Genomic DNA, 21,876 nt, shown 5'->3' with positions numbered 1-21,876 from the left:
GCCACTGCACTCCAGCCTGGGTGACAAAGTGAGACTCTGTCTCAATTTTTAAAAAAAGCTAAAATGTAATAAATGTGTTGAAATAAATTTTCTTTTTTTTTTTTTTTTTCTTTTTTTGAGACGGAGTCTCGCTCTGTCGCCCAGGCTGGAGTGCAGTGGTGCAATCTCGGCTCACTGCAAGCTCTGCCTCCCAGGTTCACGCCATTCTCCTGCCTCAGCCTTCTAAGTAGCTGGAATTACGGGCATCCACCACCAAGCCTGGTTAATTTTTTTGTATTTTCAGTTGAGACAGGATTTCGCCATGTTGGCCAGGCTGGTCTTGAACTCCTGACCTCAAGTGATCTGCCTGTCTCGGCCTCCCGAAGTGCTGGGATTACAGGCTTGAGCCACCGCGCCCGGCCTGAAATAAATTTTCTAAAATTATTCCAAAGTTGAAAGCATTTTTAAGAAAGAAATATGCATATATAATGTTAAAGATAATCACAAATCACCCTCTGAAGGGCATAATCAAAAAGTAAAAGAAAAGACTGGGCGCGGTGGCTCACTCCTGTAATCCCAGCACTTTGAGAGGCTGAGGCAGGTGGATCACTTGAGATCAGGAGTTTGACACCAGCCTGGACAACATGGTGAAACCCTGTTGCTACTAAAAATACAAAAAAGTTAGCTGGGCATGGTGGCCCGTGCCTGTAATCCCAGCTACTTGGGAGGCTGAGGCAGGAGAATCACTTGAACCCTGGAGGCGGAGGTTGCAGTGAGCTGAGATCGCTTCATTGCACTCCAGCCTGGGCAACAAGAGCGGAAAAAAAGTAAAAGAAAAGATAAAAGAGTGGAATTCCTATGTTGATGCTACAGCTATTCCTATGCTAAAGCTACAGCACCAACAGCTGGCACACCACCTCCTCCCTTAATGACAGACTTTTTTTCCACTTTGATGATATGTTAAATCATCATTAGCAACATAATTTTTAAATTAATTTTTTTAAGTTCTTTCATATATTATAAATTGTGTGTGTATATGTGTGTGTGTATATATATACATATACATACATATATATACACACACACACATATATACACATATGTCATGTCGTCATTTTGCAAATGAAAAAATCCTGAAGCCCAGAAGTTAAAGGACTTGGTCACAGAGATAATTCATGGTTAAGAGCAAACTGATCCTTCGTGTTTTGACTTTGGAACAATATTCTAAGAATCCCTGTGGGACTGAATGAGAATACCTACTAAAGAAGTTCATTGAGCTGGGAAGGAATGCTGTGTGAACAGGCTAATGACTCTACATCAGTGGCTTTTAACTGGGGCAGTTTTGCCTCCAGAGGACATTTTGCATTATCTGGAGACTTTTTCTTTTTCTTTTTTCTTTTTTTTTACAATTAGGGATGGGACTTGCTACTGGGATCTAGTGAGTAGAAACCAGGGATACTGTTAAACATTCTACAATGCATAGGATAGCCCCCGCAACAAAGAATTATCCAGCCCTAAATGTCAGCAGTGCCAAGGTGGAGAAACCGTGCTATGCATCTTATTTCACAAAGCACTTATTTTCTTTAAATTTTGTGTGTGTGTGTGTGTGTGTGTGTGTGTGTGTGTGACAAAGTCTCACTCTTTTGCCCAGGCTGGAGTGCAGTGGTGCAATCTTGGCTCACTGCAACTTCTGCCTCCTGCATTCAAGCAATTCTCATGCCTCAGCCCCCTGAGTAGCTGGGGTTATAGACAAGTGCCACCATGCCTGCCTAATTTTTGTATTTTTAGTAGACACAGGGTTTCATCATATTGGCTACGCTGGTCTCGAACTCCTGGCCTCAAGTATCCCTCCTGCCTCGGCCTCCCAAAGTGTTGGCAATTACAGGTGTGAGCCACTGTGCCTAGTCTTCTTTTTAAAACTTTTTTTGTGAGACGGAGTTTCACTCTTGTCGCCCGCGCTGGAGTGCAACAGCATGATCTCAGCTCACTGCAATCTCTGCCTCCCAGGTTCAGACGATTCCCCTGCCTCAGCCTCTGGAGTAGCTGAGATTACAGACGTGCACCACCACGCCCAGATAATTTTTTTTTTTTTTTGTATTATTAGTAGAGACGGGGTTTTACCATGTTAGCCAGGCTAGTCTGGAACTCCTGACCTCAGGTGTTCCACCTGCCTCAGCCTCCCAAAGTTGTGGGATTACAGGCATGAGCCACTGCACCCAGCCTAAAACATTTTTTAAGAAGAATAGAGACCACTGGCATGATGGCTCACACCTGTAGTCCCAGAACTGTGGAGGCTGAGGCAGGAGGATTGCTTGAGCCCAGGAGTTCAAAGCCAGCCTGGGCAACATAGTGAGACCCCACCTCTGTAAAAAATTAATAATTAGCTGATTGTAGTGGCACGAACCTGTGGTCTCAGCTATTTGAGAGGCCGAGGCAGGAGGATTGCTTGACCTTGGAAGGTCAAGGCTGCAGTGAGCCTACTCCATCTTTTTTTTTTTTTTTTTTTGAGACAGAGTCTCGCTCTGTTGCCCAGGCTGGAGTGCAGTGGCCAGATCTCAGCTCACTGCAAGCTCCGCCTCCCAGATTTACGCCATTCTCCTGCCTCAGCCTCCCAAGTAGCTGGGACTACAGGCGCCCGCCACCTCGCCTGGCTAGTTTTTTGTATTTTTTAGTAGAGACGGGGTTTCACCGTGTTAGCCAGGATGGTCTCGATCTCCTGACCCCGTGATCCACCCGTCTCGGCCTCCCAAAGTGCTGGGATTACAGGCTTGAGCCACCGCGCCTGGCCATCCTACTCCATCTTTGACAACAGAGTGAGACTCTCTCTCAAAAAAAAAAAAAAAAGAATAGGGCCAGGCACAGTGGTTCAAACCTGTAATCCCAGCACTTTGGGAGGCAAAGGCGGGCAGATCACTGGAGGGCAGGAGTTTGAAACCAGCCTGGCCAACATGGTAAAACTACATCTCTACTAAAAATACAAAAATTAACCAGAGAATTGCTTGAGCCCAGTAGGCAGAGGTTGCAGTGAGTTGAGATCACATCACTGCACTCCATCCTGGGTGACAGAGCAAGACTCTGTCTCAAAAAAATTTTTTTTCTCTCTACATCTTCTAGAGTCCACTGATTAACAAATTGGAAAGTACAAATAGGAATAGTTTTAAAATGTCCACCTTTTCACTGGTGCTATAAACTCGTCCCCGACTGTAATTTTTACTGAGTAAATGAAGCTTTGTGAGGCTGGGCACAGTGGCTCACACCTGTAATCCCAACACTTTAAGAGGACAAGGCAGGAGGAGCGCTTGAGGCCAGGAGTTTGAGACCAGTCTGGGCAACAAAGTGAGACCCCTGTCTCTACCAAAAAATTTTTTAAAAATTAGCCAGGCATGGCAATACCTACCTACAGGTTCAGCTACTTGGGAGGCTGAGGCAAGCAGATCACTTGAGCCCAGGAGGTTGAGTCTGCAGTGAGCCGTGATTGCACCACTGCACTCCAGCCTGGGTAACAGAGCAGAAAAAAACATAAAGCACTCTAAAAATGTGATGTATTACTATTAGGAAGGATGAGTGATTGACCAATTATATAACATGGCTCTAGGTGTTTTGTTTTTTTTTTTTTAAAGAGATGGGGTCGGCCAGGTGCTGTGGCTCACGCCTGTAATCCCAGCACTTTGGGAGTCTGAGGCGGGCAGATCACGAGGTCAGGAGATCGAAACACAGTGAAACCCCGTCTCTACTAAAAATACAAAAAATTAGCCAGGTGTGGTGGCATGTGCCTGTAGTCCCAGCTACTGGGGAGGCTGAGGCAGAAGAATCGCTTGAATCTGGGAGGTGGAGGTTGCAGTGAGCCGAGATTGCGCCCTGCACTCCAGCCTGGGTGAGCAGATTGAGACTCTGTCTCAAAAAAAAAAAAAAAAAGAGATGGGGTCCTGCTCTGTCGCCAAGGCTGGGGTATAATGACACAATGTGCAGCCTTGCTCTCCTGGACTCAGGTGATCCTCCCACTTCTGCCTCCAACATAGCTGGAACTACAGGTGCACACCACCGTGCCCAGCTAATTTTTAAATTTTTTTTATAGAAATGAGATCTCACTATGTTGTCCAGGCTGGTCTTAAACTCCTGGGCTCAAGTATCCTCCACCTCAGCCTCCCAAATCTCTGGTATTACAGGAGTGAGCCACCATGTCAGGCCTCTAAAGTGTTCTTGACAACCCCCTTTGTAATGACATTAGCACCTTTTTACCTTCTTACAGTTGGAAGTACAAAACACTTAACCATTTCCATAATAATTTCTATCAAATACTTCTCAAGTAATTGTGAAAGACTTTGATTCCTATTCTGTTTGATTTCCAAGGAAAGAATCATCCTGTCTTTGTTTAACTTTGATATTTTTTCTTGTTTTATTTGCAGACTATCAAGATCTTCACTTAGGGAAGTGGGAATCTTATTTGCGGAACATTGGGCAGAAGCTTTGCCATTGGCTGGTGAAGAAGGAGGAGGCAGAATGTCTGCATTGTTACACCATACAGCTCAAACTTCAGAAGACTTTGGGTTAAGCATTTATCGTTAGTCTGCAAATGATCGTGTTTTCGCCTGATTATTAGAAACTAATGAATCACCTTTTAGGTCTTATTAATTCAGGTTACACTGTTTTCCAGATGCCTTGGCAGCTGGTACAGGTAGGATTGGGCTGGGTTTTGTGGGAAATGATGGAAGGGAAAAAACTCATCTTTCATGTTCTCTAGTTTTTGCTGAAGTTAAACATCTGGGATGTAAAGATTGGGTTAACTAACCTCCATTGTTATATAAAACAGAGTTAAACCTGGAGAAATGCTTTGATTATTAGGATTTTTAAAAATAGGTATGAAAGGCAGTTTCCTTTACTTTCATTTTGTTTGTAGGTTTAAATTTATGTTGTTTTGTGGTACAGTTTAAAAATAGTGGATAGCAGCCGGGTGCGGTGGCTCACGCCTGTAATCCCAGCACTTTGGGAAACCTAGGCAGGTCGATCACAAGGTCAGGAGTTTGAGGCCAGCCTGGCCAACATGGTCAAATCCTGTGTCTACTAAAAATACAAAAATTAGCTGGGCGTGGTGGCAGGTGCCTGTAGTCCCAGCTATTCAGGAGGCTGAGGCAGGAGAATCGGTTGAACCCAGGAGGCGGAGGCTGCAGTGAGCCGAGATTGCGCCGCTGCACTCCAACATGGGTGACAGAGTGAGACTCCGTCTCAAAAAAAAAAAAAATAGTGGATAGCTTTTTTATATTTTGCTTTCTGTACTAAATAGTACAAGTGTGGCCGGGCGCGGTGGCTCACGCCTGTAATCCCTGCACTTTGGGAGGCCGAGGCGGGTGGATCACGAGGTCAGGAGATCGAGACCATCCTGGCTAACACGGTGAAACCCCGTCTCTACTAAAATAGTACAAGTGACTTTAACTTGTGTGTGTGAAGGTATACTCATGCTATTGGATATATTATCTTTTGTAGGGCCTGTGAAAAATGGAACCAAATTCTCTGAGGACTAAAGTCCCAGCTTTCTTATCTGATTTGGGGAAGGCCACATTGAGGGGAATCAGAAAGTGTCCCCGATGTGGCACATACAATGGAACCCGGGGACTGAGCTGTAAGAACAAGACATGTGGAACCATATTCCGCTACGGTGCACGCAAGCAGCCTAGTGTTGAAGCTGTCAAAATCATTACAGGCTCTGATCTTCAGGTCTACTCAGTGCGGCAAAGAGACCGGGGCCCTGATTACCGATGCTTTGTGGAGCTCGGGGTTTCAGAGACAACAATCCAGACGGTGGATGGGACAATCATCACTCAGCTGAGCTCTGGACGGTGTTATGTCCCCTCATGCCTGAAAGCTGCCACTCAAGGCGTTGTGGAAAACCAGTGCCAGCACATCAAGCTGGCGGTGAACTGCCAGGCAGAGGCCACCCCTCTGACCCTGAAGAGCTCGGTCCTGAATGCAATGCAGGCCTCCCCGGAAACCAAACAGACCATCTGGCAGTTGGCCACGGAACCCACAGGTCCTCTGGTGCAGAGAATTACTAAAAACATCTTGGTGGTGAAATGCAAGGCAAGCCAGAAGCACAGTTTGGGGTATTTGCATACATCTTTTGTGCAGAAAATCAGTGCCAAAAGCTTGCCTGAGCGCCGTTTCTTCTGCTCCTGTCAGACTCTGAAATCGCACAAGTCAAATGCCTCCAAGGATGAGGCAGCCCAGAGATGCATTCATTTCTTTGCTTGCATCTGTGCCTTTGCCAGTGACGAGACATTGGCTCAGGAATTCTCAGACTTCCTAAATTTTGATTCCAGCGGTAGGTGGTATGGTTGACCTGGTTATTATGTTTTTCTAAAATTGCAATGAAAGAGTTCCATTGATACATTTGGAGATTGTCTTAGCAACCTTCAGAAACAGTTGCTAGATAATTAAAAGTGTCCCTTCTTGTTTTTTTTTTTTTTTTTTTTGAGACAGGGTCTCACTTTGTTACCCAGGCTAGAGTGCAGTGGCATGATCACAGTTCACAGCAGCCTTGACCTCCCAGGCTCGAGATCCTCCCACCTTAGTCCCTGCAGATAGCTAGGACCACAGGCACGTGCCACCATGCCTGGCTAATTTTTAAAATTTTTTGCAGAGATGGGTGTCTTACTTTGTTGCCCAGGCTGGTCTTGAACTCCTGGGCTGAAGCAGTCCTCCTGCCTCAACCTCCCAAAGTGCTGGGATTACAGGTGTGAGCCACCGCGCCTGGTTGCATTCCTTCTTTCAGTCCCAGTCAGCATACTTGCATAAAGGTTGGTTGGTTGGTTGAAATTAATGATGAAGAGACTTGATCATTTTTTACTGAGACAATCTAGCAAAGTTAGTTTGCTGTTTACTCTTCCACAGATGCACTGTGTTAATTATAACAAAGAATGAACAAAAAAAAAAATTTTTTTTTTGAGACAGAATCTGCTCCATTGCCCAGGCTGGAGTGCAGCAGCACAACCTTGGCTCACTGCAACCTCTGCATCCCGGGTTCAAGGAATCCTCATGCCTCAGCCTCCCAAGAAGCTGGGATTACAGGCACCTGCCACCATGCCTGACCAATTTTTGTATTTTTAGTAGAGACGGGGTTTCTCCATGTTGGCCACTCTGGTCTCAAACTCCTGGCGTCGGGTGATCTGCCTGCCTCAGCCTCCCAAAGTGCTGGGATTACAGGCATAAGCCATTGTGCCCAGTCTAAAGGAATTTATTTATTTATGTATTTATTTATTTATTGAGATGGAGTCTCACTCTGTCACCCAGGCTGGAGTGCAATGGCATAATCTCGGCTCACTACAATCTCCACCTCCTGGGTTCAAGCAATTCTCCTGCCTCAGTCTCCTGAGTAGCTGGGACTACAGGCATGTGCCACCATGCCCAGCTAATTTTTATATTTTTATTAGAGATGGGGTTTCACCATGTTGGCCAGGCTGGTCTCGAACTCCTGACCTCAGGTGATCCACCCACCTTGGCCTCCCAAAGTGCTGGGATTACAGACGTGAGCCACCGCACCCGGCCCAAGGAACTTATTTTAAAGCAAGCAATCACTCCATAATTTTTTTTGTTTTTTGTTTTTGGTTCGTTTTTTGAAACAGGGCCTGGCTCTGTCACCTAGGCTGGCATGCAGTGACGTAATCACGGCTCATTACAGCCTTGACCCTCCTGGGCTCAAGTGATCCTCCCACTTCAGCCTCTCAAGTAACTGGGACCACAGATGTGCTAATTTTTTATTTTTTGTAGAGATGGGGTCTGCCTATGTTGCCCACACTGGGATAATTCGTTTGGGGGATTTTTAAAAAGAAATTAACTTTTTGCTAGATAGAGGCCCATACTCATACTTACCCTTGGATAGGATTAACAATTCAGAAATCTTCTATTTTTTAGGTCTTAAAGAGATTATTGTACCCCAGTTAGGTTGCCATTCAGAATCAACAGTATCAGCTTGTGAGTCTACTGCCTCTAAGTCAAAGAAGAGGAGAAAGGATGAAGTATCTGGTAAGAGTCTGGTTGGTTGGTTTGGTGGTATCATCTTTAGAGATTGTTTTACTATGTTTTATGTCTTTTACTGAACCTCAACAATTATAAGAAAATATTATATTTTATTTTATTTTTATTAAAGAGACAGGGGTCTTACTATGCTGCCCAGGCTGGCCTCAAACTCCAGGCCTTAAGTGATTCTCCCATCTTGGCCTCCCAGAGTGCTGGAATTATAGGTGTGAGCTACCACACCTGGCCAAGAAATATGTTTTTTTTTTTTTTTTTTTTTTTTTTTTTGAGACGGAGTCTTGCGCTGTGGCCCAGGCTGGAGTGCAGTGGCGCGATCTCGGCTCACTGCAAGCTCCGCCTCCCGGGTTCACGCCATTCTCCTGCCTCAGCCTCCTGAGTAGCTGGGACTACAGGCGCCCACCACCGCGCCCGGCTAATTTTTTGTATTTTTAGTAGAGACGGGGTTTCACTGTGGTCTCGATCTCCTGACCTTGTGATCCGCCCGCCTCGGCCTCCCAGAGTGCTGGGATTACAGGTGTGAGCTACCGCACCTGGCCGAAATATGTTTTTGTTCTTATGGATTTTTTCCTAAGAAACGTTTTACTCTCCATTGATGATTCTTTTTCAAGTTAAGCTGAAAGTTTGATCCCTTAGCCAAAAATAAGATCCAACCAAATTCTGCTTTTACTGTATATGTGTGTACATCCCTTAAACAGATTAATCTTATACCTTAATCTGCCTTAGGATAGTATTATGAAGTTTTCATCCATAGAGTGTTTAAAAAATTTTTGTGACAGGCCGGGCACGGTGGCTCACGCCTGTAATCCCAGCACTTTGGGAGGCCGAGGTGGGCGGATCATGAGGTCAGGAGATCGAGACCATCCTGGTGAACACGGTGAAACCCCGTCTCTACTGAAAATAGAAAAAAAATTAGCCGGGCGTGGTGGTGGGTGCCTGTAGTCCCAGCTTCTAGGGAGGCTGAGGCAGGAGAATGGCATTAACCCGGGAGGCAGTGGAGCTTGCAGTGAGCGGAGATTGCACCACTGCACTCCAGCCTGGGCGACAGAGCGAGACTCCGTCTAAAAAAAAAAAAAAAAAAATTTGTGACAGTGGTTATATTCCCCATACTAATTTAGAAATATAGTTTATTGTCCTCATTTTCAGTATATGGAGAAACACACACATATACACACCCACACACACATTTTTTCCTTTTTATCTTTTTTTTTTTTTTTGAGACAGAGTCTTGCTCTGTCGCCCAGGCTGGAATGCAGTGGTGCGATCTCGGCTCACTGCAACCTCTGCCTCCCGGGTTCAAGCAATTCGCATATCAGCCTCCTGAGTAGCTGGGACTACAGGTGCATACCCAGTTAATTTTTGTATTTTTAGTAGAGATGGGGTTTCACCATATTAGTCAGGCTGGTCTCGAACTCCTGACCTCAGGTGATCCATCCGCTTTGGCTTCCCAAAGTGCTGGGATTGCAGGTGTGAGCCACTGCACCCAGCCTTATTTATTTATTTATTTATTGAGAGATGGAGTCTCGCTCTGTTGCCAAGGCTGGAGTGCACTGATGTGATCTCAGCTCACTGCAACCTCCACTGCCCAGGTTCAAGCAATTCTCCTGCCTCAGCCTCTCGAGTAGCTGGGATTACAGGCGCCCACCACCATGCCCGGCTAATTTTTGTATTTTTAGTAGAGATGGGGTTTCACCCTGTTGGCCAGGCTGGTCTTGAACTCCTGACCTCAGGTGATCCACCTGCATTGGCCTCCCAAAGTGCTGGGATTATAGGCGTGAGCCACCATGCCCGGCCAGGCCACATTTTTAAATTCAAATGCTTAATACTAGTGTCAGTTAAGGACTCTGATAAATCAATATGAAAATGGTGAAGTATCCTAGTAGGTAAGCATCAAGAGACCTAGAGTCTAAACAAAATGAAAATATTACTTGGTCCCTACCTGTGGACCAAACTCCAAACTTACTAGTAAACAGAAAAGTACAAACATTTTAGAAATGCAAAATTAAAACAAGATACCTTTTGCTACTAAATTAGCAAAGTTTCATGTGTTTTTTTGTTTGTTTGTTTTTTTCTTTTGAGACATAGTCTCACTCTGTTGCCCAGGCTGTAGTGCAGTGGCGCATCTCGGCTCACTGCAAGCTCCGCCTCCTGGGTTCACGCTATTCTCCTGCCTCAGCCTTCCGAGTAGCTGGGACTATAGGGGCCTGCTACCATGCCCAGCTAATTTTTTGTATTTTTAGTAGAGATGGGGTTTCACCGTGTTAGCCAGGATGGTCTCGATCTCCTGACCTTGTGATCTGTCCACCTCGGCCTCCCAAAGTGCTGGGATTACAGGCGTGAACCACTGCATCTGGGCTGTTTGTTTTTTAGGAGATGAGTTCTCACTCTGTTGCCCAAGCTGGAGTGCAGGGGCATGCTCACTGCAGCCTGGACCTCCTAGGCTCAAGAGATCCTCCTGCCTCAGCCTCCCAAGTAGCTGGAACTACAGGCACAAGATACCATGCCCGGCTAAGTTTTTGGTTTGTTTTTTGTAGAGACAGGGTTTCACTGGTTGACCAGGCTGGTCTCAAACTCCTGACCTCAAGTGATCCTCCTGCCCTAGCCTCCCAAAGTGTTGGAATTACAATGTGAGCCACCATGCCCAGCTGGCAAAGTTTTTTAAAATGATAAGACCGCAGGCAAAACTAAAATCCAGGCTCTCTGGCATGGCTAGTGTAGTGCACATTGCTATAATCATTGGTATATAGCTTGTCTGTTAAGATCCTTAAAATGGTCCTACCTATAGGGAATATTGCTAGGGATGGATCAGGTGGTCATGCATATTTTTTGGCGCTGGGAAGTTGAAGAAAGATGGAGAAACAAAGTGACATGGTCATTTGTGCATTTTAGAGAGGCAGTTCTGGCAGGAATATAGAGCAGAAATTGTTGTTAAATGTTTACTTATTAGTCTTTGCCCTTTTTTTTGGAAACGGAGTCTTGCTCTGGATCGTGCAATGATGTGATCTCGGCTCACTGCATCCTCCGCCTCCTGGGTTCAAGCAATTCTCCTGCCTTAGCCTCCCAAGTAGGTGGGATTACAGGCGTGTGCCACCATGCTTGGCTGTTTTTTTTTTTTTTGAGATGGAGTTTGGCTCTTGTCACCCAGGCTGGAGTGTGATGGCGCAATCTCAGCTCACTGCAACCTCCACCTCCTGGGTTCAAGTGATTCTCCTGCCTCAGTCTCCTAAGTAGCTGGGATTACAGGTGCTTGCTACCATGCCCAGCTAATTTTTGTATTTTTAGAGATGAGGTTTCATTATGTTGGCCAGACTGGTCTCGAACTCCTGACTTCAGGTGATCCACCTGTCTTGGCCTCCCAAAGTGCTGGGATTACAGGTGTGAGCCACCATGCCCGGCCCCACTTCTAAATAATCTTTTTTAAGGAAATAATTATTGGTATAGGAAAAACATTTTGTCTGGAGATATTGATTTTATGATTATTTAGAGTATTAAAAAATTAGAAACAACTAAGGGTTAACCACTGGGGATAGTTAAATGAACCATGGTAAAGCCACTTTACCATGGAATATCAGGCAGGCATAAAAATGAGTATAGTCTGGGTGCAGTGGGGCATGCCTGTAGTCCCAGCTACTCAGGAAACTGAGGCAGGAGGATCCCTTGAGCCCAGGAGCTCAAGGCTCTAGCCCACTGTGATTGGACCTGCGAATAGCCACTGCATTCCAGCCTGGGCAACATAGCAAGACCTCATCTCTAAAAAATAAAAATAAAAAATAAATTGTAATAAAGAAAATGCTCAGATCACTTGGGTAGCCAGATAAAGTATAGAATACTCAGTTAAACCTGAATTTCGGCGGGGCACAGTGGCTCACGCCTGTAATCCCAGCACTTTGGGAGGCCGAGGCGGGTGGATCACGAGGTCAGGAGACCGAGACCGTCCTGGCTAACACGGTGAAACCCTGTCTCTACTAAAAATACAAAAAATTAGCCGGGCATGGTGGCGGGCGCCTGTAGTCCCAGCTACTCAGGAGGCTGAGGCAGGAGAATGGTATGAACCCGGGAAGTGGAGGTTGCAGTGAGCTGAGATCGCGCCACTGCACTCCAGCCTGGGCGACACAGCCAGACTTTGTCTCAAAGAAAAAAAAAAAAATACAAAAAGTTAGCCGGGCATGGTGGCGGGTGCCTGTGGTCCCAGCTACTCAGGAGGCTGAGACAGGAGAATGGCATGAACCTGGGAGGCAGAGCTTGCAGTGAGCCGAGATCATGCCACTGCACTCCAGTCTGGGCGACAGAGCAAGACTCTTATCTCAAAAAAAAAAAAAAAAAAAAAAAAAAATCACAAAACCAGCAGTACATTCACAGAGAAGAAAATGGAAGATAGTTCACTAGAAAATTCACCGTAATTGTATGACAGGTGGGAGCAGTAAGTGAATGTTTTTCTTCCTTTCATTTCTGTTTATTCATCCAATTTCCTATAAAGAGCATAAGAAAACTAAAATTTTATGTGGAAAGGCTAATGCTAACTCCTTCTAGAAACTGTGAAGCTAACCTAGAAATTAGCAAAGACTGTTTATATGTTTTAGACTCTAAAAATTAACATCAAATCAATTTATATTTAGCAGATACATTGTTAAACCTGTAATGATTTGTGGTTTAGGTGCACAGATGAACAGTTCACCACTGCCTCAAGATGCAGTGAGCAGTAATCTAAGGAAAAGTGGCCTGAAAAAGCCTGTGGTTGCTTCCTCATTAAAAAGGCAGGGTAAGTTTCCCCTCCCTAGAATAGGCTACCATGGTGGAAAGTCATCCTAAAGAAGCCAGAAGCAGTGTAATCAAAAGAAATGTTGCACATTGTCACCCAAAGAGTCCCAACATAAACACTAACAGAGGCACTGAGGCTGAGGTCTTTCCTGTCCCACCAGTTTAAAATCATGCTCAAAGCTAAATTATGCTGGAGGCCATTATCCTTAGCAAACTAATGCAGGAACAGAAAGCCAAATACAGCATGTTCTCACTTATAAGTGGGAACTAAATGATGAGAACACATGGACACATAGAGGGGAGCAACACACCGGGGGTTATTGGAGGGTGAAACGTGGGAGGAGGGAAGAAAGGTGGAAGCGGGTGAGAGAATCAGGAAAAATAACTAATGGATACTAGGCTTAATAATTTGGGTGATGTGGCTAGGTGTGGTGGCACATGCCTGTAATCCCAGCACTTTGGGAGGCCAAGCCAGGTGGATTACTTGAGGCCAGCAGTTTGAGGTCAGCCTGGCCAATGTGGCAAAACCCTGTCTCTACTTAAAAAAACAAACAGCCGGGCGCAGTGGCTCAAGCCTATAATCCCAGCACTTTGGGAGGCCGAGACGGGCGGATCACAAGGTCAGGAAATCGAGACCATCCTGGCTAACACGGTGAAACCCCGTCGCTACTAAAAAATACAAAAAACTAGCTGGGCGAGGTGGCGGGCACCTGTAGTCCTAGCTACTCGGGAGGCTGAGGCAGGAGAATGGAGTAAACCTGGGAGGCGGAGCTTGCAGTGAGCTGAGATCCGGCCACTGTACTCCAGCCTGGGCGACAGAGTGAGACTCCGTCTCAAAAACAAACAAACAAACAAAACATATGTATAATTAAATTTTTAAAATACCTGGGTGATGAAATAATATTTTTTAATTTTAAAAAATAATTTTTTTGGCCGGACGTGGTGGCTCAAGCCCATAATCCCAGCACTTTGGGAGGCCGAGACGGGCGGATCACGAGGTCAGGAGATCGAGACCATCCTGGCTAACACGGTGAAACCCCATCTCTACTAAAAAATACAAAAACCTAGCCGGGCAAGGTGGTGGGCACCTGTAGTCCCAGCTACTCGGGAGGCTGAGGCAGGAGAATGGCATGAACCCGGGAGGCGGAGCTTGCATTAAGCTGAGATCCGGCCACTGCACTCCAGCCTGGGCAACAGAGCGAGACTCCATCTCAAAAAAATCATAATAATAATAATTTTTTTAAAAAGCTCAATTATGTCTAAAACCATAGAGTTGGAGAATAGATTAGTAGTTGCCACGATTTAAAGGGGGGTTGGGGCTGGGCACAGTGCTCACACTTGTAATCCCAGCACTTTGAGAAACTGAGGCAGGCAGATCACCTTAGGTCAGGAGTTCGAGACCAGTCTGGCCAACATGGTAAAACCCTGTCTCTACTAAAAATAGAAAAAATTAGCCGTACGTGGTGGCAGACATCTGTAATCCCAGCTACTCAAGAGGCTGAGGCAGGAGAATCACTTAAACCCGGGAGGCGGAGGTTGCAATGAGCCAAGATTGCACCATTATACTTCAGCCTGGGCAATAAGAGCAAGACTTAGTCTCAAAAAAAAGGAAAGAGGGAGTTGGGAGGGTTGTAACAGCAGCAATAAAAGAGTAGCACAGGGCGTCTTGTTGCAGACTATTTTGTGTCTTGACTGTGGTGTTGGTCACACAAGTCTACACATGCCCTAAAATTACGTGGAACTATATGTATGCATACCACACACAAGTACATAAAGCTGGTGAGATGTGAATAAGGTCACTAGGTTGTAGCCATATAATTTTCCTCACTGTGATGTACTATAGTTTTAAAAACTGCTACTCTTGGGTGAATCTGGATAAAGGGTATACAAGCCTTATATTTCTTACAACCACGTGTGAATGTACAATTATCTCAAAAAGTAATTTATGTATTTATTTTTATTTCCTTTTTTTTTTGGAGACAGAGGCTCACTCTGTCGCCCAGGCTGAAGTACAATGATGTGATCTCGGCTCCCTGCAACCTCTGCCTCTGGGCTCAAGCAATTCTCCTGTTTCAGCCTCCCAAGTAGCTGGAATTACAGGTGCATGCCACCATGCCTGGCTAATTTTTGTATATTTAGTAGAGACGGGGTTTCACCGTATTGTCCAGGCTGGTCTCAAACTCCTGAACCCAAGTGATCTGCTCACCTTAGCCTCACAAAGTACTGAGATTACAGGCGTGAGCCACCACGCCTGGCCTAAATTATGTCTTTAAACAAAAAATTCTGACATGTTTAGCAGCAGGTGTCTTGCAGGATGTGTTCATCTTATTGCTTATTACTCATGTGCAATTGGTATAGAGATTCAAAATTGAAGGAAAACGGTGTTTTATGTGACTGGGTGTGGTGGCTCACGCCTATAATCCCAGCACTTTGGGAGGCCAAGGTGGGAGTAGTGAGACTCCATCTCTACCAAAACAACAACAAAAAATTAGCCAGGTGTGGTGTCACATGCCTGTAGACCCAGCTACTTAGGAGGCTGAGGTGGGAAGATTGCTTGAGCTTGGGATGTTGAGGCTTCTGTGAGTCATGATTGCACCACTGCACGGGTAACAGGATGAGATAAAGAAAAAACAGAATAATATAAAACAGTACTAATTAAGTAATTCATTAAGAACTTATGACCAGGTGCGGTGGCTCACGCCTGTGATCCCGCACTTTGGGAAGCTGAGGTGGGCAGATACTTGAGGTCAGGAGTTGAAACCAGCCTGGCCAACATGGTGAAACCCTGTCTCTACTAAAAAGTATAAAAAAATTAGCCGAGTGTGGTGGCATGTGCTTGTAATCCCAGCTACTTGGGAGGCTGAGGCAGGAGAATCGCTTAAACCTGGGAGGCGAAGGTTGCAGTGAGCGAGATCATGCTACTGTACTCTAGCCTGGATGACAGAGCAAGACTGCCTCAAAAAAAAAAAAAAAAAAAGAAAAATTATGCATTCTAGGCATAAGTGTTTAAGGAAAGTCACAAAGTAAGCAGATCAAGAGTATCACATAGATTTTTTTATTATTTATATACATATATTTTTTTGAGACTAAGTCTTGCTCTGTCACCCAGGCTGGAGTGCAATGGCGCGATCTCAGCTCACTGCAACCTTCGCCTCTCAGGTTCAAGCAATTCTTGTGCCTCAGCCTCCCGAGTAGCTGGGATTGCAAGCATTTGCCACTATGCTCTTCTAATTTTTGTATTTTTGGTAGAGATGGGGTTTTACTATGTTGGCCAGGCTGCTCTCAAACTCCTGGCCTCAAGTGATCTGCCTGCCTTGGCCTCCCAAAGTGCTGGGATTATAGCCATTAGCCACTGTGCCTGACTGATTTTTAATAATTTTTTGTCACTTCCTTTGGTGCAAGGAAAAAGGAAGATGGCTTCAATCTAAATTACAGCTCACTGCAGCCTCCTGGGCTCAAGTTATCCTCCCACCTTAGCCTCCCAAGTAGCTGGGACTACAGGCACATGCCACCACATTTGGTTATTTATTTGTATTTTTAGTAGAGATGGAGTTTCGTCATGTTGCCCAATCTGGTCTCAAACTCCTGGGCTCAAGAGATCCACCCACCTCAGCCTCCCAAAGTGGTAGGATTATAGGCATGAGCCACCATGCCCGGACTAAAGATATTTTAAGAGAAGAAAGAATTTGGAGATCATCCAGATGCATATCTTCATCTTAGAAGAGAAGAACTTGAGACATGGACCCTGGTCACTCAGTGGGTAGGGGTCCTAGGTTCCATAGCCATTTTTTTTTTTTTTTTTTTTTTTGTGAGACTCTGTCTCACTCTGTCACCCAGGCTGGAGTATAGTGGCATAATCTCAGCTCACTGCAACCTCCGCCTCCTGGGCTCAAGTGATTCTCCTGCCTCAACCTCCCAAGTAGCTGGGATTATAGGTGCACACCACCACGCCTGGCTAATTTTTTGTATTTTTAGTAGAGGCAGGGTTTCACCATGTTGGCCAGGCTGGTCTCGAACTCCTGACCTCAGGTGATCCACCCGCCTTGGCCTCCCAAAGTGCTGGGATTACAGGCATGAGCCACCGCATCCAGCCTCCCATAGCCTTTTGACTCCTAACTCTAAACTGGCTCCGTTAAATTCCATCACTCGTTACTGTATTTTCCAGTTATTTACTCCAGGGCTGCAAGATTTCACTCTTTCACTTATATTTAAAAGTGAATGCCAGGCGCGGTGGCTCACGCCTGTAATCCCAGCACTTTGGGAGGCCGAGGCAAGCAGATCACGAGGTCAGGAGATCAAGACCGTCCTGGCTAACACGGTGAAACCCCGTCTACTAAAAATAGAAAAATTTAGCTGAGCATGGTGGCGGGCACCTGTAGTCCCAGCTACTTGGGAGGCTGAGGCAGGAGAATGATGTGAACCCGGGAGGCAGACCTTGCAGTGAGCCGAGATCATACCACTGCATTCCAGCCTGGGTGACAGAGCGAGATTCCGCCTCAAAAAAAAAAGCAAAACAAAAAAAAAGTGAATTTGGCCAGGCATGGTGGCTCATGCCTGTAATGCCAGCACTTTGGGAGGCCAAGGTGGTTGGATCACAAGGTCAGGAGTTTAAGACCAGTCTGGCCAAGATGTTAAAACCCCATCTCTGCTAAAAATACAAAAATTAGCCAGGCACGGTAGCAGGCGCCTGTAATCCCAGCTACTCAGGAGGCTGAGGCAGGAGAATCTCTTGAACCCGGGAGGCAGAGGTTGCAGTGAGCCGAGATCGTGCCACTGCACTCTAGCCTGGGCAACAGAGCAAGACTCTGTCTCAAAAAAAAAAAAAAAAAGTGAATTAATTCATTTTACATTTCTGAATACAAGGTTTTAGGTTTTAAGTCTGAAGGTATCATTGCAACCCACAGTGTGTTCATCACTCAATCTATTTGTGCTCAACCTTGGCATGAAACAATATGTTCATCATTGAGAGGGTCTGGGGCATATGGATACATATTCATCAGGAATAGAACTAATTTATAAATCTCTAAAGCAGCCATTATTTTTACTTATTTATTTATTTTTACTTGAGATGGGGTCTCACTCTATCACCCAGTCTGGAGTGCAGAGGTGTGATCTCGGCTCACTGCAGCCTCTGCCTCCTGGGCTTAAGCAATCCTCCCAGAGGTAGTTGGGACCACAGTCATGCACCACCACACCTGGGAAATTTTTTTTTTTTTTTTGAGACGGAGTCTTGCTCTGTCACCCAGGCTGGAGTACAGTGGCGTGATCTCGGCTTACTGTAAGCTCCGCCTCCTGGGTTCACGCCATTCTTCTGCCTCAGCCTCCTGAGTAGCTGGGACCACAGGTGCCCGCCACCTCACCTCGCTAATTTTTTGTATTTTTAGTTTCACCGTATTAGCCAGGCTGGTCTCAATCTCCTGACCTGGTGATCTGCCTGCCTTGGCCTCCTAAAGAGCTGGGATTACAGGCGGGGGTCACTGCACCCGGCCTCACCTGGTTAATTTTTTGTATTTTTGGTGGAGACAAGCTTTCGCCATGTTACCCAGGCTGGTCTCAAACTTGTGAGCTCAAGTGATCCTCCTGCCTCAGCCTCCCGAAGTGCTGGGATTACAGGCATGAGCAACCAAGCCCATCCTAAAACAGTCATTATATAGGACCATTCTTTAATATGCAGTTTAGTGTTGCTTCTCATTTCATATTTTCTTTTTTTTTTTTTTTTTGAGACAGAGTCTCACTCTTTTCCAGGCTGGAGTGCTGTGGCGCGATCTCAGTTCACTGCAACCTCCGCCTCCCAGGTTCAAGTAATTCTCCCACCTCAGCCTCCAGAGTAGCTGTGATTACAGGCGCATGCCACCACACCCAGCTAATTTTTGTATTTTTAGTAGAGACGGGGTTTCACCATGTTGGCCAGGCTGGTCTTGAATTCCTGACCTCAGGTGACTCATGCCTGTAATCCAGCACTTTGGGAGGCCAAGGTGGGCAGATCACTTGAGGCCAGAGTTTGAGACCAGCCTGGGCAACATGGCAAAAACCCTGTCTCTATTAAAAAGAAAACAAAATTGGCTGGGCATGGTGACGCACCTGTAGTCCCAGCTCCTTAGGAGGCTGAGGCATGAGAATCGCTTAAACCCGGGAGGCGGAGGGTGCAGTGAGCCAAGATCATGCCACTTCACCCCAGCCAGAGTGACAGAGTGAGACTCTGTCTGAAAAAGAAAACATCCCAGAATATCTTATTTCATTTAGTTTATTGGCTTTCTTTGAAGTTCAGCTTCAAGTTTTTTTTTTTTTTTTTCTGGACAAACTTATTAACACTTCTCCCAGCACTTCAGGAGGCTGAGGCAGGTGGATTGCTTGAACCCAGGAGTTCGAAGCCAGCTGGGCAACATGACAAAGCCTTGTCAACAAATAAAAAACAGGTGGGGGCTGGGCACGGTGGCTCACGTCTGTAATCCCTACACTTTGGGAGGCCGAGGTGGGTGGATCACCTGACGTCAGGAGTTGGAAACCAGCCTGGTCAACATGATGAAACCCCATCTCTACTAAAAATGCAACAATTAGCCAGGTGTGGTGGAGGGTGCCTGTAATCCCAGCTACTCAGGAGTCTGAGGCAGGAAAATCGCTTGAACCCAGGAGGCGGAGACTGCAGTGAGCTGAGATCACGCCACTGCACTCCAGCCTAGGCGACAAGGGTGAAACTCCGTCTCAAAAAAATAAAAATAAAAAACTTCTTAACTTTTTCAAACTTCAGTTAGCTGTTTATTTTGTAAGAAAAGTCACTAAAGAAGTGTGTATGTGTGTGTGTGTGTTTTTTTTTTTTTTCCTAGCCTGTGGTCAGCTGTTAGATGAGGCACAAGTGACTTTATCCTTCCAAGACTGGCTGGCCAGTGTCACAGAACGCATCCATCAGACCATGCACTATCAGTTTGATGGTAAGTACTGTTCATCTAACTGGACTCTTACTGAAAGTAGGAGAAATTAAGGTAATTGTGCTGTAATTCTACTCTTATAGGAAAAGTAATTGGACTTCAGTCCAGAGAGCACTGGGCCACAAGAAAGTAGAAATCTAATTGAAACAAAAGAACAATCACATAATTAAAATTCAGGAACAGCAAAATTATTATAATTTAGCGACAGAAGAGAAAAAACATAGCAAATAATAAGTAAAGGCAGATAGTCTGATTGCTCGCACAAGTTTGCGTGTGTGTGTGCGCGTGTGTGTGTGTGTTTGGTGAGGGAGATACCGAAGCTTTATAAAACTATTCTAACTCTCAAACTTAAAATCAAAGCAAGGGGAAAAAAAGATGAACATCTAAGCCTGCACAACATAGCAAACCCCATCTCTACAAAAAATAGTGCCGCTGCACTCCAGCCTGGGTGACAAAGCGAGACCCTGTATGGAAAAAAGGAAAAATGAAAATCTAATACATGAGACTAAGATAGTTATAGAGAATTACTAAACATGCTGGCCGGGCGTGGTGGCTCACACTTGTAATCCCAGCACTTTGGGAGGCCGAGGCGGGCGGATCACTTGAGGTCAGGAGTTTAAGACCAGCCTGGCCAACATGGTGAAACCCCGTCTCTACTAAAAATAGAAAACAATTAGCCAGGCACAATAGCGGGTGCCTGTAGTCCCAACTACCTGGGAGGCTGAGGTGGGAGAATTGCTTGAACCCGGGAGGCGGAGGTTGAAGTGAGCCAAGATTGCACCATTGCACTCCAGCCTGGGCAACAGGGCGAGACTCCATCTAAAAAAAAAAAAGACATAAACACGCTGAGGAAGATTAGAGAACACAGGCTATATTTGGGTGTGATTTCTAATAGCCTTGTGGAACATCAGCATTTTCAGATCTAACCGGTCTCTGCTTGTTGCCTTAAAAGTATTCTATTAGCTGGGCATGGTGGCACAGGCCTGTAGTCCCAGCTACTCAGGAGGCTGAGGCAGGAGAATCACTTGTCGCCCAGGCTGGAGTGCAGTGGCGTGATCTTGGCTCACTATTACCTCCACCTCCTGGGTTCAAGCGATTCTCCTGCCTCAGCCTCCCAAGTAGCTGGGATTACAGGTGTGCACCACCATGCCCGGCCAATTTTTTGTATTTTTAGTAGAGATGAGGTTTCGCCATGTTAGCCAGGCTGGTCTTGAACTCCTGACATCAGGTGATCCACCTGCCTCGGCCTCCCAAAGTGCTGGGATTACAGGCGTGAGCCATCGTGCCCAGCCCAGAAAACAGAATATTGATAATACTATAAGCTAAACACTTATCGTCCTCTTCCATCCCATCCCATCCCTTCTTCCATCCCATTCTTCCACCCCATTCCTGTACCACCCTCTACTCTGTCTCACCATCTCCATTACTACCACCTTTGTCCAAGTTTCCATCAACTCACTCCTGGACTATGAGTGTGTATGTTTTATGAAGTCTTCTTTAAGTTAATTCTTTTTTATTTTTTGAGACAGTCTTGCTTTGTCACACAGGCTGGAGTGCAGTGGCACAGTCTTGGCTCACTACAACCTCCACCTCCCAGACTCAAGAGATTCTCGTGTTTCAGCCTCCTGAGTAGCTGAGATTATAGGCATGCATCACCACTCCTGGCTAATTTTTGTATTTTTAGTAGAAACAGGGTTTCACCATGTTGGCCAGGCTAGTCTGGAACTTCTGACCTCAAGTGATCTGCCCACCTAGGCCTCCCAAAGTGTTGGAATTACAGTTGTGAGCCACCGCACCTGGTTTGGAAAGAATTTTTAAGGAAGACTCTGAACTCACTAGACCCCCTCCCCTTAACTCTCTTTTTTTTTTTTTTGAGATGGAGTCTCGCTCTGTCACCCAGGCTGGAGTACAGTGACGCGATCTCGGCTCACTGCAAGCTCCGCCTCCAAGGTTCACGCCATTCTTCTGCCTCAGCCTCCCAAGTAGCTGGGACTACAGGCGCCTGCCACCACGCTTTGCTAATTTTTTGTATTTTTAGTAGAGATGGGGTTTCACTGTGTTAGTCAGGATGGTCTCGATCTCCTGACCTCTCGATCCACCCACCTCAACCTCCCAAAGTGCTGGGATTACAGGCTTGTGCCACCGCACCCAGCCCTTAACTCTCTTTTTGTTGACCTAATGCCTGGCA

At 45.8% G+C, this 21,876-nt stretch overlaps 1 protein-coding gene across 6 annotated transcripts in view; it reads left to right on the top strand.

Annotated features, from left to right (window-relative positions):
* The window catches only part of C14H2orf42 (chromosome 14 C2orf42 homolog), a 41,679-nt gene that overhangs the window by 3,002 nt on the left and 16,801 nt on the right, over positions 1 to 21,876 (top strand). For 4 of the 6 annotated variants that reach the window (XM_031655249.1, XM_009184370.4, XM_009184374.3 and 1 more), the window contains 5 exons: positions 4,386 to 4,654; positions 5,461 to 6,295; positions 7,885 to 7,995; positions 12,659 to 12,763; positions 19,587 to 19,691. In XM_031655249.1, the coding sequence (XP_031511109.1) occupies positions 5,473 to 6,295; positions 7,885 to 7,995; positions 12,659 to 12,763; positions 19,587 to 19,691 (1,144 nt within the window). In that variant the 5' untranslated portion in view covers positions 4,386 to 4,654; positions 5,461 to 5,472. The remainder of the gene's footprint in view (positions 1 to 4,385; positions 4,655 to 5,460; positions 6,296 to 7,884; positions 7,996 to 12,658; positions 12,764 to 19,586; positions 19,692 to 21,876) is intronic. The other 2 variants (XM_021924911.1, XM_009184375.3) reach the window with 2 other exon arrangements.

The sequence above is a fragment of the Papio anubis genome, chromosome 14, assembly GCF_008728515.1.
Source record: "Papio anubis isolate 15944 chromosome 14, Panubis1.0, whole genome shotgun sequence".
Classification (NCBI taxonomy): domain Eukaryota; kingdom Metazoa; phylum Chordata; class Mammalia; order Primates; family Cercopithecidae; genus Papio; species Papio anubis.
Note: the sequence above shows the minus strand (reverse complement) of the source record. Positions and strands in the feature narration are given on the sequence as shown.